Source organism: Colletes gigas, unplaced genomic scaffold, assembly GCF_013123115.1.
Source record: "Colletes gigas isolate AHSC1104 unplaced genomic scaffold, ASM1312311v1 Colletes_gigas_Sc00006, whole genome shotgun sequence".
Lineage (NCBI taxonomy): Eukaryota > Metazoa > Arthropoda > Insecta > Hymenoptera > Colletidae > Colletes > Colletes gigas.
The window spans coordinates 10,096,495-10,122,155 of NW_025106635.1; the positions used below are offsets into that span (position 1 = coordinate 10,096,495).

At 39.7% G+C, this 25,661-nt stretch overlaps 1 protein-coding gene across 3 annotated transcripts in view; it reads right to left on the minus strand.

The window, feature by feature from the left end:
• The window catches only part of LOC122395922, a 520,523-nt gene that overhangs the window by 40,102 nt on the left and 454,760 nt on the right, over window positions 1–25,661 (minus strand). For all 3 annotated transcript variants that reach the window (XM_043393844.1, XM_043393843.1, XM_043393845.1), the window contains one exon: window positions 11,647–11,780. In XM_043393844.1, coding sequence (XP_043249779.1) covers window positions 11,647–11,780 — 134 coding nt within the window. The remainder of the gene's footprint in view (window positions 1–11,646; window positions 11,781–25,661) is intronic.

Genomic DNA, 25,661 nt, shown 5'->3' on the forward strand with positions numbered 1-25,661 from the left:
TTTGGCCTCTAGAATCCCCCAATAAAATTTTTCATAGGGTTGGTCGAACATGTTAAAAGTGCCTCGAGTAGAAAAATTCCACAAGTGTTACGAGTTGTCGCGTTCGACGCTTATCGTTTTCCGGACAATAACCACTAATCCCGGTCTCCCATTAGAAAGAAATAACGGTGTAGATCGGATCTCTGCTAGTAATGAGAAACATACACGAGGGGGGAGGGACCCGAGCGAAGGAAAGACGAGGATGGTCGAACGTGTCGCGTTAACCGGCGCGATTATTCATTCAGGACAGAAAACCGTCAGCCGGTATATCCGGCCGGTTGTAATGCATCATGTTGCGTTATATTCTCTAAAACAAAAATGTCCGCTCGACGTACACGCATTCTGGTCGCGTGTTACGCGGTGCGTGAGCCGTCGCTCCCCTCGCTTCCTGGAACGAGTCGCGCGAGGAATTCACGGCGGCGTGGATTGATCCTTCAACCCGTTCGAAAGGCTTATTCCTTTTACCCCGACGGTGTAACGCGTGACAAGGGTAGCGTATGATCCAGGACTGGCCTCGAGAAGGATCGGGAGGATGGATCGCATATTTATTTTTTGCCGCCTTGCGAGCCTGTTACGCGCGAGTATGTTTTTCAGGCTATTTATTAGGGGATGTACACAAGATTGAATCCCACGGGAGAGAAAAAGGGCTCTCGTTTGCTTCGCCTGGGGTCCATTTTGAGAATCACTGCTATATCTAGATTCACGAACCTTTGTATTCTAGATTTAACACTTTGACTGCCACGTCACCCATATATGGAACTAAAACAATTCATTCTGAAATTGAAATTGAACTGTTAAATAAATTTGAATAGGACAAAGTTTAGCGAGGTCACGATAATAAGTATCGATGACAAATTTTAACTTCTGCAGTTTACAATTGTCTAAAATCGAAGTTTTGGTCTCGTAGAAAATTGTACGGTTTTGGTGTCGCGGTCAATGCGTTGAATGTGACTTTTCTTTTAATTAGGATACAGGTTCGTGGCAATAAAATTCAATATAAATTGCTGACAAATAATATTTACGAGTTCTGGGTAACTTTGAACGTGGGAATCTAAAATGTTAATGTTTAAAAACAGAAAACTTGAAAGCTTGAAACCCCAAGTCACCAATGACCCGGGACGGATGGCGGCAGGACGATGTGACCTCGTCCTGCCGCTATGAGACAGGGCGATTACCGGGGGGACCGTTTGTCCCCCCGCGGGTGGGCGCAAAGCGCGGGCACGGGGAGGATACCGGAAGTATACTTCAAGCGATTCCCGGTATCCTCCCAAATCGTGCGGAAGGGTCACCGTGGGGTTTTTAGTGGGTAGGTCCCGCGCCCGTTATAATGGGCGCGGGGAATCCCACACACCCCTCCCGCCTCTCTCCAAAGAGGTGGGAGGGAGTCTTTCGAAGATTTTCCCCACGAAAAGTCACCAATGACCACGTGTTAAATAAATTTTTTCTGTTCTCCAAGTAGGAATGTATCGAATGTGTTAGTAATTATCAATAAAGCTAATGTTGTCTGCGATGTTCGGCACGACGGAAGTTAAAGAATAAACGACAACGTATAATTTCTTTTAGACGCGCAATAAAACGACATAGATTTGTCGGGTATGACGCCCCGCAGGGACGTTCAGGTGATTCGAGACGCAAAGCGGCGGAGGGATGCTGGATTCCAAACGGGCGATGTCGTTACTGCTGTCTGTAGACTGTCATTTCCGTCAGCCAGCAGATACAGCGGTAATTTCAGACTGTTATCGGCCCTCCACCGAATACCAGTCGCGATTGATCGTAATACGTCTTCTACTTTACGATTTTCAGCGAATCTCTGGCTGGAGTTTACGCGCGTCGCAACGCCCGGAGCCTCGAAGCTCGACGAGTGCTCCGAAAGCAGGAAATACAGTCGACGCCCTTCCTTATAGCCACTAAAACGCGAGTTAGGATTCCTATTACTAACAAAGAGCTTCGTCGAAATCGCCTAAGCGTCGGGGCCGATAAAATTTCGCGCGTTACAGCAAAGAGTCGGGAATTGTTCGAATTGTTTCGATGACGAATAAAATTTTGTTCAATTCTGGTTATAGTAGTATGCAAATCGCGGTGCAAACGTTTCTATCAGAACCTTCGTAATGTGAAGCTAGATATCGACGTTCTTGAAATTCTCAGGGTCGAGGTGACGCTACCCGAACAGTCGAATCCGAAAGCAACGATCGTCGATTACGTAAAATACGAAGCCTCGGTCTTCCGGAGTTGGGACTACAATCACAGACAAGGTATACGAGTAGACCTTACATCCAATGTATTTTTTTGGGCCATTTTATGGGGTTCTAAAGCCTCATTACCATTTTTGGGTCAGAGAATGTGTAAAGAATTTTTTTTCTCGAAAGTGTGTAAGATTTCGGGGGTATGTCTATTCACCAAAAATGATTGCAATTGCCCCCTGTAACTAAAAATAATTTTTCCAGAACGATTTGAAATTTTTTAATTTTGTCGAAAACTTTCACACTTTCTCGAATTTTTTTCTGAAAAATGAGTAGGATTTCGGGGGTATGTCTATTCACTAAAAATGATTGTAATTGCCCTCTGTAACTAAAAATAATTTTTCCAAAACGATTTGAAATTTTTTAGTTTTGTCGAAAAATTTCACACCTTCTCGAATTTTTTTCTCAGAAGTGAATAGGATTTTGGGGTTATGTCTATTGACCAAAAATAATTCTAATTGACCCCTGCAATCGAAAATAATTTTTTCAGAACGATTTGAAATTTTTCAATTTCACTGAAAAATTGACCCACTTACCCCGTCGTTTTTTCTTAAAAACTCGTGATTTTTAATAAATTTGCTTTACACTGTATGAAAATATTGTTTAATACTTTTTTGTAGATATCCATGCTCTACTCCATAAATAAATTTGAATTAAATACACCCACTATTGTTAATGTGTGTAAATGGATTTACAGTTTTTCAGGTCGTTTTGACAGTCTGATTGGTCCACGAAAGTCCATAAGGTGTAAGGCCTACTCGCGTACCTCGTCTGTGCTGCAATATCGTGGATTTACGAGTACCGGAAACCGATAAAAACGACTGGTCGAATCATCGAGAACCTGCTCTGACAATTTTAGATTTCAAGGATACGTTATTGACAATCTTCGGGATTCGATATTGACAACACTGGGGTTATGGGAATCGATGTAGGCAATTCCCGGGGTTATGGGATTCGATAACGCCGATGCCAGATTAGTGGGACGCGACACTGATGATTCTGGACTCCCAAAACCCGACACATGTGATTCTGGAATACAGAAGTATTGCAAAGAGTCCTGAGTCGAAGGGTCGTATTTATTAGATTCAGCGAATTCGGAGTCAACGCTCGTATCTAGTTTCACCAGTCCAATATACAGTAATGATTCTTAAAATGGACATCGCTCCAGGGTTGCTAGGTTCATTTATCGTATACTGGAGGTGAAATTCGACACCAGCTGATATTTCTACTCAGCGATAAGGATAAAAACATTCAACCTACGAATCATGTATTCATTTTAAGAATGCTTACTACAATCGGTAGTAATTCTAATTCTGTGATCGTTCGAAAGTTGAGTTTTGATAGACCATTTGTGTTTACCCTAATGATCCTACAATTTTTGACACCACTATGCTTGCTATCACTGTGAAGAGTAATATTTCCAAATTAAACGACTCTCGATACCAACTCTCAAGACTCAAACTATCGAACCAGATATCAGTCTCTTAAACTTTCGGTTTCGCGACACAGAACGCTCTCGATTCAAGTGACTATAACATTTTCGAACTCGGAGCTTTTGTTAATTAAGGGAAGCAAATTTCGCGGGAACGAGGCTCGCAGTCTCGTCGCGGATAAATAACCGGTCGCGTTACCCCTCGGGGAGCTGCCAAAGTCTGCTCGATTCTCGCGCAATTTCAAGTTCTCCCAGCTGTTCCGCAAGTTCCGAGCTGCATTTTAACGAGACGCGGTTCTATTAGACATCTTCATCTGGCAGGTATCGTTGCCTCCGAACTCCGCACTAAATGGTTTCATGTTTGTTAAGTGTTTCGGTAATTCCTTGCCCGACGAATACCGGGTATCGTCGTGCGGGCGAACTTTCTGGCAGGCTCCACGCGATTGTCATCCCCGAGGCGTAGTTCGGACTCGAAAGGGGTAGGAAACGGAGACAAGGACGGGGACAAATTCCGTGTTCGTTTCTGCTCGGTCGGGCTCGATTCGTGGTACGACCACGGCTTGGTAACATTGTTTCGAGAAAAGGGTGCGGATCGATGTCATGAGTGATTTAATGCTGCGTCTACCGTGGCCTTCCTTTAAAAGACTCTCACCCCTCTCTTTCCCTTCGATCGACGCGTACTTTATCCGAGAGTTTGTTTAATATATGCAGACGAAACGCCCCATTTGTTCTTAACGATTTAACAAAGTAAATATTGTGTATTTTTGGTCAATTTTTTAGCCCTATTTATAATTAATGATTAAGAATGATACGTACATTAACACGTTGATTGTCAGATTAAAACTACACGAATTAAAATTTGTCAATTCAAATTTATTTCCTTTAATATTCCTGCTTGAGAATTAATTGTTTTGTCTTGTCGTCTATACATGAATGACGTGGCAGTCAAAGTATTAAACAAACAAAAGGACAATATTTTCGATTTCTAACAATGAATAACTATTACGTATGTATATCGATTACTAATTTGTACGAATATTTACCATCTCACATTCTCAATTGTCATAGCCCCGTAACGTATTTTTCTTTTTCTAGTTTCAAAGTGGATTTTAAATAATTAATTTTCAAATAACAGAAGTACCATTTTGCGTGTTTTATAAATACTCATAACGAAGCTTGTTCGCGTTGATCGCAATCTATAACGTTGATGTCTTCTCTGTCTACTTAGATTCAATCTTTCGTACGTTTTTTACGATTATTCCTCCACCGAATCTACAATTCCATTTAATGATTATTAACGTTTACTGTGTTATCTCTGTCCTTTAAGTTGAATTGCTCGAACAGTTAAAAAAGCTCGTTTCGACAAGTTCGAACGTTACAACTGTCTTTGATTTCGGCAGATTACAATGAAAATAACGCATTGGAATAAAAGATGGCGAACGTCCACGATTATCCAGCCGTGGAACGAGCTTTACGAATAATCTGATCGATGTATCGTTATTGTCCGGCAGGGGGCCAAGAAGTTTTTTGATAAAATTCAAACTTCCACGATATAATGCGTACCATTCCGGTTTCGGAGGGTTATTGGCTGCGGGAAATACGATACCGGTGCCAAATGGGCTTCGCGATAAAAATTCGTTTCGCTGGCTGGGGGGATGGCGTCGCGCAGAGATCGTCAGAGACATGCTTACAAGCCAGAAGATGGAGCAATGTAAAACGCTTCGCGTCCTTATCGACGAAATTACATCTCGACGCTTTTATTCGAAGGCACGTAAAGCCAGCAATAGAATAAATTAAACGTTTTCCGAACCACGGTGAAATAATTTCTTAGTGGACTTGAATCTCCATCAGAATTCATTCCAACGAACTAAGCAAGTTACTATTTTCTTTCAAAGACCAACAGAAGTTAATTGTTCCTTCGATATTTGAAATCATGGAAAATAATAGCTGGAATTTGGGATGTCAAGACTTTCTTTCTTTGTGATTACGTAATACCTTCCAGACAAAGTGGAACTAGAAGAAGAGAAGTTTTTCAGACGCCAACTTTCAGTGGGATCGTTACACAGTCGGAAGAGACAATGTTCAGAACTATGATCAATCTTACGCTCCAAAGGATCGGATGCAATTAGACGACAAACACACAAGAACTTTACAGTGAAAAGAGATAAAAGTTTCCTTTGCAACCGTCTCCTCAAAACGACACTGGTTCGAGGGACTTTTTAGGCGGCTTTCGAAAGCTCGTCAGCCGTGACGCTTAAAAACCAACGCAAAGATCAGAAATACCGAAGGCACTAAGCGTTAAATAATAGTTTCTTATAAATCTTGGACAATGTTCACTCGTTCTGCAAAAGACTGTAACGAGGATCATAAGAAAAATTATATTAAACTATCAAAGCAGTAAGTCCAAGTACTGTGCATTCACGAAAAGTTGGCTAGCGAAAGGAATGCAAGTCTGATTGGTGCCTGGTGCTGGAGTCTGTCGCTATTGGCCGAAACGAGACGATAGGCGGAGCAAAGGAGGCACTCTCCTGTCTCCTGTGCCCTCCCACTTGCCAACTTCTCGCGGAGGTACAGTAGATTCGCTCTAAAAGAAACACGAAACTCTAACTTTTCTTTCTCTAATAGCTCCCTTGCAAGACTGCAAAGTTTCTAAAAAAATCCTCAGTCTCCAATTTTGGTGCTCACGAATACTATTGCTTTCAAGAATTCTCCATCAAGAGATACAATATTTTCTCGTGAAAGACCACTCATACTCGATACCGATTCCCAACGTTCAAACTCTGAAACAGACGCCATGCATTGGACCCTTTGGTGACTCCATCCCCGTGCAATTGTCGCTGGCATAGCCATCAGGATCCTGTACGCGCGACATTTGCAGCTGAAACACGCTGCAGAAGTCGTCCTGCGCGAACCAACGGGCCCGGCGAGAAGCGCATCGGTGCTTTACTCGTTTCAACGCACAATACGCCGCGGCGTCTCGTTTCTCGTGGCAGAATGCCACGAACAACCCTCTCGCGGGATCGATCATGTCCTGCTTCCGAGATGCGTTGGACGTGACTCGCCCCCGAGGGGAGATCGCTTGGCCCCCCGGTTCAACGTGCTCTTTTCGTTCCTCTGGTAGTTTCGATACACGCGCGGAAGACTCGCGACATTCTGTTGGCGAGCTTGGCTCGCGATCGTCGAATTTATTCGCGAAATAACCCTTTGCACTCCACTGGGGTTGCTATGGCGATATTCATTGATTCAAGTTTCATTTATTATGACGCAAATTGAATTTAGAAAAATTAAATTATTGGAGTATTTTATTATTTTTAGAAATCACAAAATTGTAATTGGTATTGCTTGATATTTAGAGGAGGATGGCTGGTACTTGTCGAACAGTATTTTTTGAGAAAAGGTACACTCAAGTATCTATTGGCTCACTTTCGTCGTACAACACATCGTCATTGGGCACGCCAAACTCTGAACTAGAGTGGGGAGCCAATCAGACTCGCTAGCCAGCTTCTCGCGGACGCACAGTAGCTGTCATGAATATCGAGAATATCAAAGTGTGGATATTTGAAAATATAACTCAAAAATCTTGATAATTGTTCGACGAGGGTCAAACGTAAATAAATAAGTCAAGAAATTGAAAATACGTGAATAATTTTAAATAAAACCTGAGACATTGTATTGGTCAAGACGTATAAATAATTAAAAATGGCACCGTTTCTCGAGAAACGTATGACAACGAGAAGTGCTTACGAGGAGAATGGGATCCGCCGTCGAGAGGTCGATAATAATTCTTACATATTGGCTCTATCCCAACGACAAATCTCGACGTCGAAAATGGCACCCAGCGGATATATTACAACGGATATTGGAAGGCTAGAGCCGGGACGTTAAATCGTAAGAGGTCGTTCGATTTGCTAAAGGATTACATTTCGCGGATCGAGACCAGTGTAGTACGGGGAACTGTACCGAAAGCTGTTACGGATAAATCTTCGTTTCTCGACTACTGCAAAAGGAAACGGCACGTTTTACTTCGCGTTGCTCGCGAATACTTTACAGTTTGAATAACGGGAAACGCGATCCGTTTTGCGTCTCGTTCCTCGCGATACATTCAATAACCGTGGCTCGAAGCCCGCGGACGATTCAGGGGGAATGGTAACCGATCATAATTCTAATCCAACCGGCCGTTTCTTCTTCCATCGTTCTGTCCGATGCAAAAAATGACTCGAAACGGTCCATTAACAATGCTTATCGGTTCCTTATTTTACGCCCGGCGGCATGTAACTCGATGTAACGGCTGGCAGGAATTTATCGTCCCGCAGTGCACAGGCACTTGCCGCGGAAGATTAGAGAAATCGATTTCTTCGCTTTCCCTCTTCCGCCGCGCCGGGGCGAGTCAACTATAAATTCATGCGAAGGGAGAAAAAAATGCCGCCGCGTCGTTCGCGTTATCCGTTAATAAACGCCGATCGTGGCCGCGACAACCCGAGGACCGACGGTATTCCGCGAAAATCGAAGCGCCAGAGTCGAATAATTGCTTAATTATCCGCGATTCATTAGTCGTGCCCAATTATACGATCCGAGCGTTAAACGGGGTATTAAGTGTAAAATACAATGTTAAAACGTCGATGCACGGGGTCCCGGGGCTTCCCGCGGAACGGAGAAAATTTAATTCCCTCGTTCGATTGTATCCGTGGGAGCTGGCGTCGGATTCAAAAATTTTAATAGGCGCGCCACGCGTTTCACGAATTCGAGGACCGAAGAGGGGGGTGTTAATTGTTTTTCCGTCCGCAGCGTTTGCAATTTGTACTATTCAACACCGTTGAGTGTTATCGTCGATTTATTGCGGCGGAAATCGATTATATTAAACGGCGTTAACTAGACAAGTACGCTGATTTCTGTCTCCGTTTCGAAGGAGCGAGTATTTTATTAGCAATCGAACCGTTCGCACTGGACAGATCCCACTTTTTGAAATATTTTAAATTTGAGTATTAAAGCACTTGGTTCAGACATAACTATTTATAATAAAAATTAACACCATCAGACTATAAAATATTGTGGACTTTGAGTAATAAATAATTTATTTCAGAAGCCATTCTAGTTGATTTTGTACTCTAAAAAGAATGTACATTGTTTTGTTGGCATTCCTTCGCTTTTTGTTTCATGGAGTTAATAGATTTAAATATAGTATGATATTTTGGACTGCATATCAAGATACCAGTTGCCAACTTCTCGCGTACGAACAGTACAGTTTACTGAAAGTTACATCTGTATATATGCGTTCTACAAAGTTCATTTGAATTTATATCATAAACGGAATTTTAAAAAACAATGTATATTTTGGACTGTATATAAAGATACCAGTTGCCAACTTCTCGCGTACGAACATTACAGTCTGCTGCAAGTTACATCTATATTTATGCATTCTACAAAGTTTATTTGAATTTATATCATAAAAGGAATCTTAAATAACAATGTACATTTTAGAGTGCATATAAAGATACCAGTTGCCAACTTCTCGCGTACGCACAGTACAGTTTGCTGAAAGTTACATCTAAATTTATGCATTCTACAAAGTTCATTTGAATTTATATCATAAAAGGAATTTTAAAAAACAATGTACATTTTGAGCTGTATATAAAGATACCGGTTGCCAACTTCTCGCGTGCGAACAGTACAGTCTGCTGAAAGTTACGTCTGTATTCCTGCATTCTACAAAGTTTATTTGAATTTATATCGTAAAAGGAATCTTAAATAACAATGTACATTTTAGACTGAATATCAAGATACCAGTTGCCAACTTCTCGCGTACGAACAGTACAATCCGTTGCAAGTTACATCTGTATTTATGTATTCTACAAAGTTCATTTGAATTTATATCATAAAAGGAATTTTAAATAACAATGTACATATAAAAATACCAGTTGCCAACTTTTCGCGTACGAACAGTACAGTTTGCAAAGAGATCCACGTGAGTCAAGGGAGAATTTTTGCGCCAAATCGAATGTAGGAGGCAGTGGTAGGAACCGAGCCCTGATATTGTATCCGCGGGGATGACCAGCTCCTAGCCGGCGATACGTTATTGGAAGAATGCCAATATCGATGATTTACCATGAAATCCGCTAGTTATTGCGTGGGAAACGCGGTCTCATTATTTATACGTTATATCGCGCCGGTAGTTTTCCAGCGAGGCCGCCGCGCGGGAAAATAAAGTGCTGTCTGCGGTTCGATGAAATAAGCGATTTTCGCGGACCCCGTCGCCCGTAGGAAAGCAGAGCGAGAGAGATCGAGGCCAAACGAAGGAAGGAGAAATCGATGTCGGACAAGCGTCTCGAATTATTGCCGGATGTTTGGCAACCGCATCGATTTACAGGCCTGGTTTCTCTTTTCCTGCCCAGGCGCGACACAGAGTGGAAAAGAGCTGCTCCTCGATTCGATAGAACTCTGATTTGAAATCCCGCGAACGCCTGGGTCCCGAGATTCGATCAAGGGGGATGAATCGGTACGACTGTATCGTGTCTAAGGGTTGTCACGGAACTAATAGAGGATCGAGGGGAGCCTGAACCTGGATCTGTCATCTACTGTTGACTTGGGCTCCCCAACATTCGTGAAATGAATTTTTCTGCTTTTTTTAAATTGGGGATATTCTAGTTCTCAATCGTCTGAAAACAAAGCTTTGCTTTCCTGGGCAATTTTAGAGGTTTGATGTGTACCACGATTAATTTTTGTAACAATTTGTACACGATTAAAAGAGTACAATAGTTTTGAAGATAGAGTGGGAACTCTGAAATCTCTGGGGGTAGTTTCACCCCTTAAATTTGAGTCACTGTCTTAGTTTTGGCCACTCACTAAATTTGGGAAGTTTCATCGAAATAGGGGAGGGGGACCTTGACGAGTGTTTCTTGTTTGTTAAGATTGCATTAAGGAATGTTTTCGTTAATCAAATTTAATATAAATTGCTAGTAAATAATGTTTACGAGTGTAATATAAAGAATACTTTGATAAAAAATTAATTATGGATTGATTTGATATTCTGTCTTTAACACGACGCGAGTGGAGGCTTTCAAACGCGCAATGTTTAATGCCAATCGTTGTAACGCGATAAAAGTCAGTGTCGTCGCTGTCAGGAGTCGAACAAAACGAATAACGAGAGGGCTCGAAATTGTTGGAAATTAATTGGGTTCGTGTGTACCATTATACGCGATCGACGAACGAACGTACTCTCTTTCTCGATTTGTATTCCATATATTTTTCCATACCAATGACTCCGGCTGTTTTTACTGCGTATAAGCGCGCCTGGTTTTGATTAAATTGAAACGTATTGCGCAAATACTGCAGCCGAGGCTGGGAAATTAAAAGAGTAATTGATCTGCCAACGGAATCCAGGATTTTTGTATCGTCCACAAAGAGTGCTTTTGCAATTATTTGGTCGACCAGAACATTCCTTTGCTCTAATTTCTTTCACGATCTAACAGAAATTTCAATATCGAAGGAATATATTAAAAAAAAACTACACGATCTAATAAAATAAATTCTATTCTTCTATTATCGTCGATGTTTTATCGAATCGAAATGTGTTTGGTAGAATAAATAGCTATAATTAAACTAAAAGGGGCTTAAAAATATAACAGCTAAAATATTATCTTAATAGAGAAATCAACCCTTTCGTTCGAGTGATCCTGTTATTTGTTTATGTAATTGTAGATGACAAAAGATGGTCTGTATCGGTTGCCGTGGTATCCTCGTAAGTAATTCGCAATAAATATTCATCGAAATATCGCACGAGCGCAGGAGACAAATATATTCTACGATAATTGGCTTACCATCGCAAAGGATTACATTTGCGTTGCATTATCGTCGTTTAGAAATGGAAATCTCTTAGAAAAGCGATACGATATCGATCGTATCTGTTTATCGAACTCGATCTAGCATGTTTCTCCTCACCTGGCCAATTCTCTCTGAAGGTGATGGACTCTGGAACGTGCTCTTTCAGCTTCAGCCGTAGCCTCGCGTACCCGAGCTTCGGCCTCCATTCGTTGTCGTCGTTCGCGTTCCACATCTCGTTGCGTAGCCTCTCTCTGCAACAAACAAACCACCATTTTTGTTAGTTAAAATTCATAAATTAATCGTAGACGAGTGCAAAAGAGAACACGAGTTTACGAGAATCTCTGTGGAAGGATCGAACGTGTAATTTATCTGAAAATTAGAGCAACAGACGTCGAAATGTGCCTCATGGAATAAAATATTGATGGAAGTATAGTAGAGCATCGAGTATTGGAACGTCGATTAAATGCAAATATAGACAGGCTTGGCCTAGAAATCTGTAGTGCTGGGCAGAATTAGAGCACATTCTCTTTTCTACTAAAATTCAATATTCCACGAATATATTTTGCACTACGAACAGTTTTCTAATCGTACTTATACCATAAAACTAGTCTTAAATTTCTGTATCTAATTTTCTACTGATAAAATCGCCATTGATAAAAGTTTTTCTCAATTGATCGATAATCTCAATTTTTAACATTGAGAAAGACTTTTCAGGAAGAGATTAGATATTAGATTCTCGCGACATTAACTCTACTGTCATTGCAACCCCAACACACTATTCTTCAAGGTCTCAGAGGATCATTCGATCCTCGTTGAACCAGTTCACCCCTGCGTCATCCGAAAACGTTCCAGTGTCCTCGAAACCGACAATCGAGGACCTCGTGCTCGTCGTTTCGTCTTATTCACATGCAAATTCCTAGCTTTTCGAGACCATTGATCTTCCTCCCCTGATGCATCCAAGCATTTTTTTTTTTCTGCAGATGTTCATCGACCCTCGCGATAATTTCCAGTGCTCTTTTCTCACCCCTCGAATTTCCGGCGAGAGTCCAGCAGACTTTATCGCGACATTGTCGACGCTTTTCGGCTCGGACGAGCATAAGCGACCAGTTTTATGGCCGCGGGGAACGCGAAATGAATCGTAAAAAAAAAAAGAGGAGCTTAACGAGCAAATAAAACATCGACACGGGACTCTTCCGGGCAAATACATACGTCCTATTTACGATTCGTTTCCCGTCAGGACAACGTTGCGATCAGAAACGATAACGGGAGACTCCCGCGGCTCTGGCTTCCGGTTCCGAACTCGAATCGTTATTGCGAATTTTACGTCGTCTGGAAACACGGCTGTCGAATCGGAGGGAAACATTGTAAATCGAAGAAGATCGTGAATCAGTGTTCCTCGAAGTCGAGCAACCCCTAAAACTATCACTAGATTTTGTAAATTATTTTTATTCACGTTTAGAAATCCTAACCAATTTTTAGTAAATCGAAGAAGATCGTAATTCAGTGTTCCTCGAAGTCGAGCAATCCCTAAAACTATCATTGGATATTGTAAATTATTTTTATTCACGTTTAAAAATCCTAACCAATTTTTAGTAAATCGAAGAAGATCGTAATTCAGTGTTCCTCGAAGTCGAACAACCCCTAAAACTATCACTAGATTTTGTAAATTATTTTTATTCTCGTTTGGAAATCCTAACCAATTTTTAGTAAATCGAAGAAGATCGTAATTCAATGTTCCTCGAAGTCGAGCAATCCCTAAAACTATCGTTAGATGTTGTAAATTATTTTTATTTTCGTTTAGAAATGTGTAGTTATTTTTACTGTTTGTAATTGGTAGCAGTGGAACTGAGATATGAGGGGGAATACCATGGTAGAGCGCCCGATAGTGAGTAATAGTGATATGAGAGGACACATGGAGAAATTTGTACGTTTATTGTTAAATTTCGAAATAAAATGTATTTAAGTATAATAATGAGTTGTTTAAAATCAGTGGTCTGAACCAAACACCATCCCACCTAGAAATCTTAACCAATGCTTTTTTAGTAAATCGAAGATAGTAATTCAGTGTTCCTCAAAGTCGAGCAACCCCTAAAACTATCATTAGATATTGTCGGGAATGTGAAAAGAACGACGATTTATTTTGTGTCTCCATTCATGACAGAACGATCATAGGATGGTACATTGCTGGTCGAATCGTAAATGAATAAAATTGATTTTACTCTTTTCAAGAAGAAGATGGCGGGCGGTGGCCTTGATCACTGGAGAAAGAGTCTACGTAGCTGAATTTGGAGCTGCCTGTGCCAGGAGATTCTTTCCCGGTTGTGTCGAAGCCTTTTGACGAGTCCTTCCCTGTCCTTAGACGGTGATGTTTACACAACAACGGATCCGTAGCGAAAGAGAGTCGATCAACAGGAGGTGTCGCGAGGCCAGCTGCGCCCCACCACCAAAACCACGCGTATTGGCCAAAGATGCATTATCACGCATGACATATCACATTGTAAATTATCTTTATTCTCATTTAGTAAACCCTAACCAATACCTTTTTCATCTCCATCGTTAAAATTCTGTGTTTTTTTTCAAGAGAATACGCGAATTGTTTATGCAAGCATAGGATCGATCCACCTTCCCACGTCCATTCCGCGTTGGAGTTCGATACGCTTTCATATTGATTGTACGGTCGGATTAATTTCGCCTTTTTTCGCAACGTAACGAAAATAAATTGGCTCTCAGGGAATAATCCTACGCAGCTTTTATTGTATACTTTAATACGCGCCCGGTCCGTTCATTTTATTTTTGTCGTTCTTTCGAAACCCGCCGGGAAAGCTGATCGAGTTTTGGAAGTGTGTTCGTGCGTGCGTTCTGCGTCTGACACTGTCACGTTTTTTTCATCGTTTCGCTACAGGACGCCCTGTCATCGGGAAATGACAAGTTCCGAAACTACCGAAACCTTCTACAAAGCCATTTTAATTACGATTTCCAAATTCAGAAAACTGTACGTTTCTTCGACGAATTTCACTGCTTACAATCAGAGTAAAATAATAGAACTCATATATAATTAATAAATTCATATGTATATTTTAATTTCAATATAAAAGGCTCCTTCGTGTGACTGTGTTTGACGATTATGAAGTGAAATCCTTGCATTCGCGAATCTTTTCGAGCTAGGTTTATTTTAATCCAAACTAGGGTGCTTCTCGAGCATGTTAATCCTTTGATCACGAAAAGTGCCTATAGAGGTTCAGTCAGTTGACTGTGTGCGTTAAACGCCTATGAGCGTCCAACGTGTGTGTTGCTCAAAGAGTGAAAAAGTTTCCCGCACACGATCTATGGGTCAAAATTGATTGTAGTTAAAGGGTTAACACATGACAGGTTTTTTCACAGTGGAATCAGAAGAATTAAATCACAAGTTGAAATATCACAGAATATGAATTTCAATAGACTCGTGAATTTTAAATAATTCTACGAATTTCAAATTCAGAAAATTGTCGTACGTTTAGACGAGAAAATCACTGTTTAGAAACGGAGTAAAAAGGTAGAATTAATTTTAATACAAATGGCTCCTTCGTTTCAATCACAATTACAAAACGTGACAGGAAAAATGATTTAAAAAATTTTTTAAATATTCTTCAGCCACACAATGTTTCTAAATCGTGTCTCCATCTTAACTTAATTTCAAATTCAACTAACTGTTTCCAGTGATCTCCATTAATATTGTAAATCTAGGAATTGTTATATGATAGTGTATACATTCAAGGCTTCCAAAGTATTGCCCCTGTTTAGAAACAGAGTAAAAAGGTAGACTCAATCTCAATACAAATGGCTACTTCGTTTCAATCACAGTTACAAAATATGACAAGAAAAGTGATTAAAAAAATTTTTTAAACATTCTTCAGGCAATGTTTCTAAATTTTCTGAGCTTTCGAGTCTCCCAACTTTCCCCGTAAGTATAATAGGAGGTTTTTGAAGCGTCCACGCGATCTCGAGCCGAAGGTAAAGAGATTCGTGACTCCGCGCGGCGGTCGGACATTTTCTTGATTAAACCAAGATTCAAGCTCGATCCGATCGAACCGAGAGAGCCAGTGGGTGGGTCTGATAAAAAAAAGCAGAGGAGGAGAGCTCGTCGATCTTCGACCGGCGGTGGGAGGAATTATTCATGAATTTAAATCGAAGCGTTGCACGGTACATTGATTGCACCCTTTCGATTCTGTGCGCGGCTAGAATCGCCTCCACCTACTTTTGCCCCGGCCCCCCTGCCCTATCAATAATTGCGCCCCGACCAAATGTGCCGAAAGCAGTATTTCACGCGATTTAACCCCGCGACCGTGTTGCGCCTATGGCCGCCGCCGATAAATCCACGGCTGCAGAAACTTGGAAAATGTGTCGACCTCGTATCGGTCGTCCCGAACTCCTAGCGGGGAATATTTGTTGGGAATCCTACGTTAGACCGTACCCGGTATCTTCCCTCCCTTAACGTTTCAATTTCCTCGGATTGCAACGGGACTTCCGTTATTTCACGACGCTCGCCAGGATCCGTGGAATCCCCGTCCGAATCCGGCGGATTTTTCTTTCTTATCGCGCGGACCAACGATCCCTGAACCCGCAGTCTGCTGCACGCGGATCGCTCGCAAACTTCCCTCGAATCTGCCACAGAAAATTCCAACCATCCTCGTTTACCCACGTATTTATTTATTGTAAACCGGACGAACGAAGAAAAGGAATTTTGTCCCTGGATACCTTTATACGAATTAATTTTTATATACGACGCTATATAAAAGACATTTTAAACGATGAAATTGTTATAAATCTGTCTCATGCCACGAGCAATTGATTTTATTGACGAAGAGTGAGGAGAGAATCGATCACCTTTCTCGAATTTGAACCCTGAGAAACAAGCACTGAGAACTAAACATTTTTTATAAAAATTTGAATTGTGGTTCCACGAATATCACCACAAAATAGAATTACTCTATCATACCTATTATCATAAAGCTAAAAACTATTATTCCTACCGTTCACAGAAATCGTCGAAATGATACAAAACCGGTGATTTCAATGCTTGTATTTCGAATCGAGTCTATCGTTTAATTTCAATTGTAAGCCACTAAAAACTAACGGTTTTAAATTGCAATTTCCTCGATCCGTATCCTTCGGTTTTCCTCGACAAAGGATTCAATCTTGGAGGAGACTCTTGTTCGAAGCTACGAGGGAATTAAGCGACGATGGTTAAAGTCGTTGCAATCGGGAGGAGAGGCTCTATTAAAGAGAGTCAGGTGAAACGCGTTTAGGCGAGGGGTCCGAAACGAAAGATATCGCGGAATACAATCTGGTAAAAGCCGACTGACCACCGTGTGGAGGGTTTAAGGGATGGTCCTGCCGGATTTATGGAGCCTTAAATCCCGACGAACGTTCGCCCGTCGCCCCCCGCGCGCCATTCTTCTTTTTTTCGGGGTTGGTTTGCTCCTAGCCGTAACGTAATACGATCTTCTTGTCCTTCTTTGTGAGCTGCGAGTCAACGAAACGCCGCCACGACGGGCTGGGGTTGCTCACGGGACTCGGGGCTGCTTCGGGGGATGCGGAAGTTGTCGCGTTTGACTTTGGAACTTTCCGTTTCCCCGACGTGGACTCCAATGGACGCGAACGTACCAGGTTAAAAGCAATCCTTTCGCACTTTTCTGCTGCTCCACCAACCGCCAATTACGCTTATGGACCACTTATGTCCGCTCAAAGACCCTCCAAAGAGGAAAATTTGTATTTCTAACGACTGTGCTTCTCAACACGTTGACTCTCAAAATTATTTTATTCGTTATGTTAGATCACAGTACAAAGTATTGCAAATGTTTCGTGAGTAGATAAATATTAGCCAAAGTATGTCGAAGTTTTAACCCTTTGCACTCGTCTGTCCTCTCTGAAGGGACATCCTTCTAAAGAAACACAACGATATTATAGTTTCAAAGTGTTTCAATTTTTGATATTTAATGATTTAAAAAGAAATAAATTGAAATAATTTATTTTAAAATTAAAATTATATTGTACAGAACAAAACACATAAGCAAAGTAAGTAAAAAAAGGTACGTTTGCTTGGAGTATTTCGTAAGAAAGTGTTTGTCTGAGTTAGTAGTAGGTGATCGAAGAAAACTCTCCGAGTGCAAAGAGTTAACCAAAAGCTTCAATTTATATTCGATTATAATTCTTCGTAAAGCCAACGATAATTTTTCTATCAAAGGATCAATTTTATTCGAAAGATTACAGTTTTAAAATTTCACTGTATTTTTATCAAGTTTCCCTTGGATTTTCTATCGATTTGAATTTTATTCCCCGAAACCGAATCTACGAGTGTATTGTAGCTTTAGCCCGCGCTTCGTGAAGCACTGTTCAATTCGACCGAACGATAGCTTTTGTTTGAAACTGTGTCTGCAGACGAGGTAACGTGAAAGCTTCGCTTACGCGTGAAAGGAACAAGATAAAGCAGAAAGAATTCAATTTCCCACGGACGGTATGCTCCTCCCGTTTTTTTTCGTTTTATTTCTGTCGATTCGGGAACCCTCCCGCTAGATTCTTTCTATTATTTAATCATTCGAGCAAATTGACTCCAATTATGTCCGTCCTCCCCGACACCCATCAACATCGATCCATTCCCGTGGATTTGAATCGCTGAACGTTCTAATTCACTTTTTCGATCGCTCTCTTTCATACGTTTCAACTCGATAGCTTTTGTTAAATCGCTCGATAACCGTACATCACGTTCGTGCATAAATTTCCAGGAACAAATTATCTCCTTTGTACGATAAATATCCATTGTGTCTTCTTGCTTTTATGCATTACGAATTACTCTTTATAATAATATTAATTCTTTCCACTTTCCATAAGAAGAAATAATTATTACAAATGATTTTAGAGAATAAATAAAATAGTAGATACAAAAACTCAATACATATATGTAGTTCTAACATTGTCACTCGAGCAGGAACAGAATAAGCGTCGATCGATGAGTGTCGCTCGCATGCGACGCGCGTGCACTAGAAACGGGCAAAATTTTATTTGAATAATAAATGAACAAAAACGACGCCCGGCGATCGATTCGAACAAATTTTTATTCGTTAAAAATTTTATTTTCGATTCAACGAATCAACGACAAAGAATGGTGGATCTTTTATTCGTTATTTGTAATTTTCACACGAAACGTGCATTTAATGGTTAAACAGTGTTTCAATTAACGCGATAATTTTATATTTTAACCGAGCGTTCGTGCAATAAATTCGAACGACTGCAGACCGCTTGTGATTAAAATTCTATTATAATTTTCGTTTATTTTGCCAGTTTAATCCCGTGTAATCCCGATCGCGCGGTCGAAAACAAAGAGGCGACTCCCGTAAATAAATAATGTAACGAATTTCGGCGTTGATTATGAGCGTGTAAATTGGAACGCGTATTTCGAGTTTTTATTCCTCGCGTTAAAAACATATATGTCTGTAGAAACGTTTGAAATTTAAAAATTGTACTACGATTATGATCGTTTCGAGTTAATAACTCGTTGTATTTGATCAGTCGAATAAAAATTGACGTATTTCGATTTTTTAGTTTTTATTACTCGCGTTAAAAAAAAAGTCTATCGAAACGTTTAAAATTTTAAAATTGTACTACGATTATGATCGTTTCGAGTTAATAATTCGTTGTATTTGATCAGTCGAATAAAAATTGACGTATTTCGATTTTTTAGTTTTTATTACTCGCGTTAAAAAATATATGTCTATCGAAACGTTTAAAATTTAAAAATTGTACTACGATTATGATCGTTTCGAGTTAATAATTCGTTGCATTTGATCAGTGGAATAAAAATTGACGAGCTTGGTAGTCGTGTACAAGAGAGGAGCTTAACATATTCTAAAATGTACAGCATCGCTTACACAACGAACAAGAATGGGGGTGGCACGTCGATCGATAGTCGCACGTGAGTTTCAACCACGACACGTGCATCGTGTGAAAAATTTACGTTCGTAACAAGATTCAGTGGTAACCCATCTCACCGGTATATCAAAAGGATTCACTGATCGATTATAACAAATCTTCACAGCGTTTCAACACCATTCCTACTCGCGTCTCCATCTTAAATTCCCACAACTTAAGTTCAAAAGCTAACTGGCGATTGCATTTTCTAAAAACGTATTCTTTAATTCTGTGATCTATGCAATTCTATAAAAATTTTGAATTTACAATCGTGAAATAGTTAGATGACAATAGATGTAGAACATTTGGAAATAAGAATGTAACATTTATTTTTACTAAATATCTAAAGTATTTTTGTTTTATGAACGCTTTCAAAGTATCGAATAACTGAAGAATAGAGCAATTTGAGTAGGCGAATATTTATTTCGAGCAGCGTAGACTTGCGACAAAGCAAGGTAAAATGGAAGGACGATACGGAAATATCAATAATTTGAAATTTAATACCAGCATCGGGAAAGGGATGATCGGCATTCTTGTTCTTTAAATTAGGTAACTCGATCACCCGTCGCGAGGGGTAGATTTATATTCACGTGCCTCGAACATAATAACCCTATCATTTCATAAAGGGTTGAATTATATTCTTCCATGTACTACGCGATCGTTTATCGCAGAGGGTCGATTCGCGTTTCTGTACCTTGTTATTAAATAAATTATACAACATATTTGATGGCTAATTACATGCTGAGTAATTTGGGTTTTCACAATATCTCCACAAACTGATAGTACTTATAAAAAATAAATAACCCAATTTATGACACGATATAAACTTTTCGACGTAAATAGGTTAATATCGTCTACTAGAAATAACACCCCCCTTCTGCAGTAATTCCAAGCATTAATTGTCTAGCAATAACTAAAAATATTATGTGTACACTGAAGGGATTTTTCTCCAGTTTACTGAATCAATTTATTATCATTAGTACAATACTTTTGTGTAAAAATCTAATAACATCAGAAAGTGTCCATCTAGAAATATTTGTAATAATATTCCCAAAAATTGAGTAATTATTATCTCTGGTAACCCACCCTGATTACTATAATATAATTATCGAAAGCAAATAGAAAGAAACTAACAGTGAATAAAAATGAATACAAATGGTGTTTGATACTCTACTTTTAGACAACTGATAAATATTCGATAAAATTTCCGACCACTAAACTGGGGATGTTTATGCAAATTTATATTTATATTAACTGTTTATCCATTATTTGTCGAGTGAAAATAAATATTTCCCAAAGAACAGATAAAGGAGAATTTATGCATGTTTCAAAATGAAATTTATATTTCCATAGAATATTTCAGAAGTTGAAAATGCTATCGTGGACATTTCTAAAGATTTTTTAATCTACAAATCTCATCAAACTATTACGTATACACGAATATATATGAAATCATGCAATATTTATAATAATAGAAAGAGGGAGCTTCGTAGAGAACAATCTGAACTTCTAAATATATTTATACCTTACTTTACGTATTTCTTATATTTTTGTATATAACGTGCATTCTATAGTTTGCTGAAAATTTAAATTTTCTATAAATACATAAACAGTCGACAAAAACGAATCACACTCGTAGTAAAACTACATTTTGTATACATTGCATAATATTTTTAAAACCGTTCAAAATTTAATTGTAAGGCAATATTACAAAAACAACTGGAATCTGGTTGTTCTATCGAAGAATCCTCAATATAAATAAGACTTTGTTGACTCGTTTACCACCCTGTGTTTCCCACCCTATTCAAATTAACCTCTCTTATCATTCTACTGTCACCCACCCCAAGTTTGTAATTGTTTGAAACGTCAAGTTCCCAAATAAATGCATAAATATCCGCATTCTACCTATCGTATGCGACGTTTCTCAGCCCCCCGTGCCGCGACAACCCCTTCGAATATTCCGAAAACAAGAAGCTCGTAACTCAGACCGCTCGAAGGAAGAGAAAGACTGCTCGTATGTCTTGGCCGCGGTTGCACCTGGTGCATTCCTCGCGTCGCTTGGCCCTTCCTTTCACATTCCCCCATTAGTATTCCCGGTTTTTCGGCGGACACGGACTGCATCGTCGGTTCGAAGCTACCGGATGACTCAGTGGCGCGCGTGCACGGCGAACGCGTGCGTTTTATTCGGGGCACGTGCGTGTCGAGGAAGCTGCAAGAAGACCTCTTCCACGTCGATCGACGTCATCGAGTTAGAGGGGACCCGGAGGGTTCGATGATCGAGGAACAAATAATTAATGAACAACTGCGACCGCGAATCGCGTCCCCCCTCCACCTTTTGCCCATCGCCGTCTCAATAATTCACCGTCGACGAATTTCTCGCCCTCGATCGGACTCCCAGCCACCCCCGTACGCTTCCGGGGATCCGTCGGAAAGGGAAAGCAAAAGCTGGAAAGGCAGGTGAACGCGTTTCTTCGAGAAACCAGGATTGATAGCTGGGTCACGTGCCACTGATCCTCGCCACTCGTCGCCCTGGCTAGGAATCCGCGATAAATCTTGCAGGGGATTCGCACCTTCGAGAATCACGGGGGTTGGGTCCGATGGGAACGCGAACGTGTTGGTCGTTCGTTAGTTGCTTTATTACTGCGCTCCTCCGCGACGATTAACGGACCCTCGCGAGATTATGAGGAACTCTGGTCGACGATTACGACGTGGAATCGTTGCGTTCGCGAATCTTCTAGAGATAGATTTTTATGCAAACTAGGGTGCTTCTCGAGCATGTTAACACTTTGATTACGAAGAGTGTGTATAGTGTTACGATCATTTAAAATCACAATTTTTCTGTAAAAATAAATAGACTGCAGATGTTTATGTTAAAATATGTGAGTGACATATGTCAGATATGTATCAATAACATGCCAATATATACAGGAATATGCAAAATATGTCCAAGTATGTTTATTACTTAAACGTAATAGTAATCAATTATAATTTAAATTACAGTATGTTATGAGTGTTTTTTCAATGTTGTCAAGATTGTTAGTTGATGAAGTTTATCGTTTGAAGTCAATTTATAAGCTGAGAACGAATGCTCAACATTACGAGATGTGATCGGGGTACATTCGAATTTGCTGAAGTAGCATGCTTTAATTGATCAATACCATTTGCAACATCAATGAACTGTTACCATTAATGATTCACTACAGGTAAACACGAGATGTATACATAGCTATGTTGTCATTTCTACCACGACTATCCCATACAAACGTTGAATTAGTATTTATAGTAATTTCATGAAAAGAAATTCAAGAAACATATATGACATACGCAGTATGTTTCGACGTATGTTTTTATAAAAAATATATTTTTAAGGGCCTCTAGCGATGAAACAAACTTCTATTTAGGTTTCACTCTTTTATCTATTTCTTAGAAACATATGCATTTGCATAAACATCCTCAGTCGAGTAATAAAATTTGTCCAGGTGTTGAAAAAGTGTTAGATCAAAGCGTCAAAATGTAAAGGTGTCGGTGTTTCCAGAGAACACACCGAAGGATCAACACGTGCTTTAACGAGTGCCGGTTTCCGGGAAAGGAGGGCGTAGAAAAGTTGCTAGAAATCACAAAAGCTGGTAACAAACACCCGCGCGTGCACCAAAGGGTAGCCACGACAAACGAACGAGTCGCCGGCGCAACTGTACAAACAGAATAATTAGCACCTCTCGACCTGAACGCTACCGGTCGCAACACGAGCCCTGTGTACTTTTCCGTTTCATGGGCAGATCTTGCTTTCTCGTTGTTTGTCGACGGACGTTCGATCCCCGCGTGCATCGTGCTGCTTATCCGTGCGAAAATTCGCCACGCAGCTGCGATAACAGAGTCAACGACGATCGCCGATTCGCATCGAATGTGACCCCAAACACGGTGTTCCCTAAAACGCTTCTGCGTTAGCCTGGGCTCGTTATGCGAGTATACGAACGAGCCGGGTCGTTGCACGCGTTAATATCTCTTCGTTCGTTGCGGTTACCACCTTTCTCTTCTGGCGTCGCGGCACGTTTTCTTTTCCTATTGTCACCCGCGTGATATCGTTTAGTTCTGACAAACTGCTTTCATACGATAGATGCATCAGAACTTTCATATTCTAAAGTTGAGGATCGAAATTCAAATCGAAAATTCGGTGGGATTGAAGAGTATTTATTTTTATAGAGAACCAAAATTTGTCGTAAGAAATTGGAGTTCCTATTTAAAGAAATTAAGTGGTCAAAAAGTGAGGAAAATCGAGAATATCAATTTGTTGATCGGAGCTCCGTTAAAATGTTATTAACCTTTGAAAGGTTGTCGATCAGTAAGTAGAGTTTTGCCAAAATTTAAAAATTTCAAATCGTTCTGGAAAAATTATTTTTGGTTACAGAGGTCAATTACAATCATTTTTGGTGGATAGACACACCCCCGAAATCCTACTCACTTTCGAGAAAAAAATTCATTACTGAAAATAGAATGTCCGACCATAACTGTCTGGTTACACTGAAACATGCATATGTTTAAAAAATCATAACTTCCGAACGGATGGAAGGATTTTAATTTTTCAAAATGCAAACAACGCGTATTTTGGCGAGGAATATGTAGAAATTTTTAAAATATTGGAAAACTTGTTCCTTAGCCCCGTAAAGTAAGAAAAAACCCTATAAAAGTAGTCCAATTTTCAAACAGCCATAACTTCTACAATAGTGAATATATTTCAACGAAACTTTTTCCGAAGTAGAGCTCATAGGTACCTATAAAAAAGTATTAGACAACTTTTCTATAGGGCGCCAAACAAAGTGACTAAAAATCAAAAACTAATTTTTAAGAAATATCCATAGGTGGAAAGTGCCTAAATTTTTGGACGGAATTGAAAAGTTTCAAATCGTTATGGAAAAATTATTTTCGATTGCAGGGGTCAATTACAATCATTTTTGGTCAATAGATATATCCTCGAAATCCTAATCATTTTCGAGAAAAAAAAGTCTTTATTGAAAATATAATTTCAGGCCAGAAATGTCATTCCACAATTTTGGGGGGAACTTTAAAATGTCATAACTCCCGAACGGATTGGTGGATTTTAATGTTTCAAAATGCAAACAACGCGTATTTTTGTGAAGAATATGTAGATATTTTTAAAAACATTGGAAAACTTGTTCCTTCACCCCGTAAAATGAGAAACACCCCATAAAAGTGGTCCAATTTTCAAACAACCATAACTCCTACAATAGTAAATATATTTCATTGAAATTTTGGGAGGCAGTAGAGCTCATGGATACATACAAAAAAGTACTAAACAACTTTTCCGTACAGCGTCAAACAAATTGATTAAAAATCAAAAACTAATTTTTAAGAAACATCAACAGTAGGTACTGAAATTTTTCGCCGAAAACAAAAATTTCAAATTGTTCTAAAAAAATTATTTTTAGTTGTGGGGGTCAATTACAATAATTTTTGGTGAATAGACATACCCCCGAAATCCTAGGCACTTTCGAGAAAAAAATTCGAGTAGGTGAACAAAATTAAAAAATTTGTAATCGTTCTGGGAAAATTATTTCTAATTATATAGAATAGACATACACTCGAAATGTATATGCCTGTGCCATTGAATTTGTTCTTACATATCTGTTTCTTAGTTTTAGGGACATTTAACTGCCTGAGTTAAAATGAGGTGTATTTTATTTAATTCTTCGACTCATATGCTACGAGTTGAAGATATCAGCCACGAAAAATATTAACAATATATTACAATACCTTTACGTATATGAATAAAAATGTGAATCAGCAGTTTGAGTTAGATTTTTAAATCCTGAATAATATTTCCAAGTTTCTACTTTCCATGGAAACAATTAATCACGCTAAAACAGTAATAGTCACAAGTATGTATCAAGCACTGTCAATATTTCAGGAATACCATAATATATTATCAAAACTATAAAAATAGAACACGTTAAGGTAATAAATGAAACTAGGAAATGGGTCACGAGTAAAAAGAGGTTGAGAGACACTGTTTCCACGCAACCGCGACACAACGAAACCAACAAACTATGCGCGCAGCCTATAATAAAACGCTCCTTTCAGCGATATTTCGATCTTTTTCCACGGTTTCCATTACCTCGACAATGTCGATCCCGGAGGAAACGAACGCATCGACGCGAATCGACGAAGCGTGT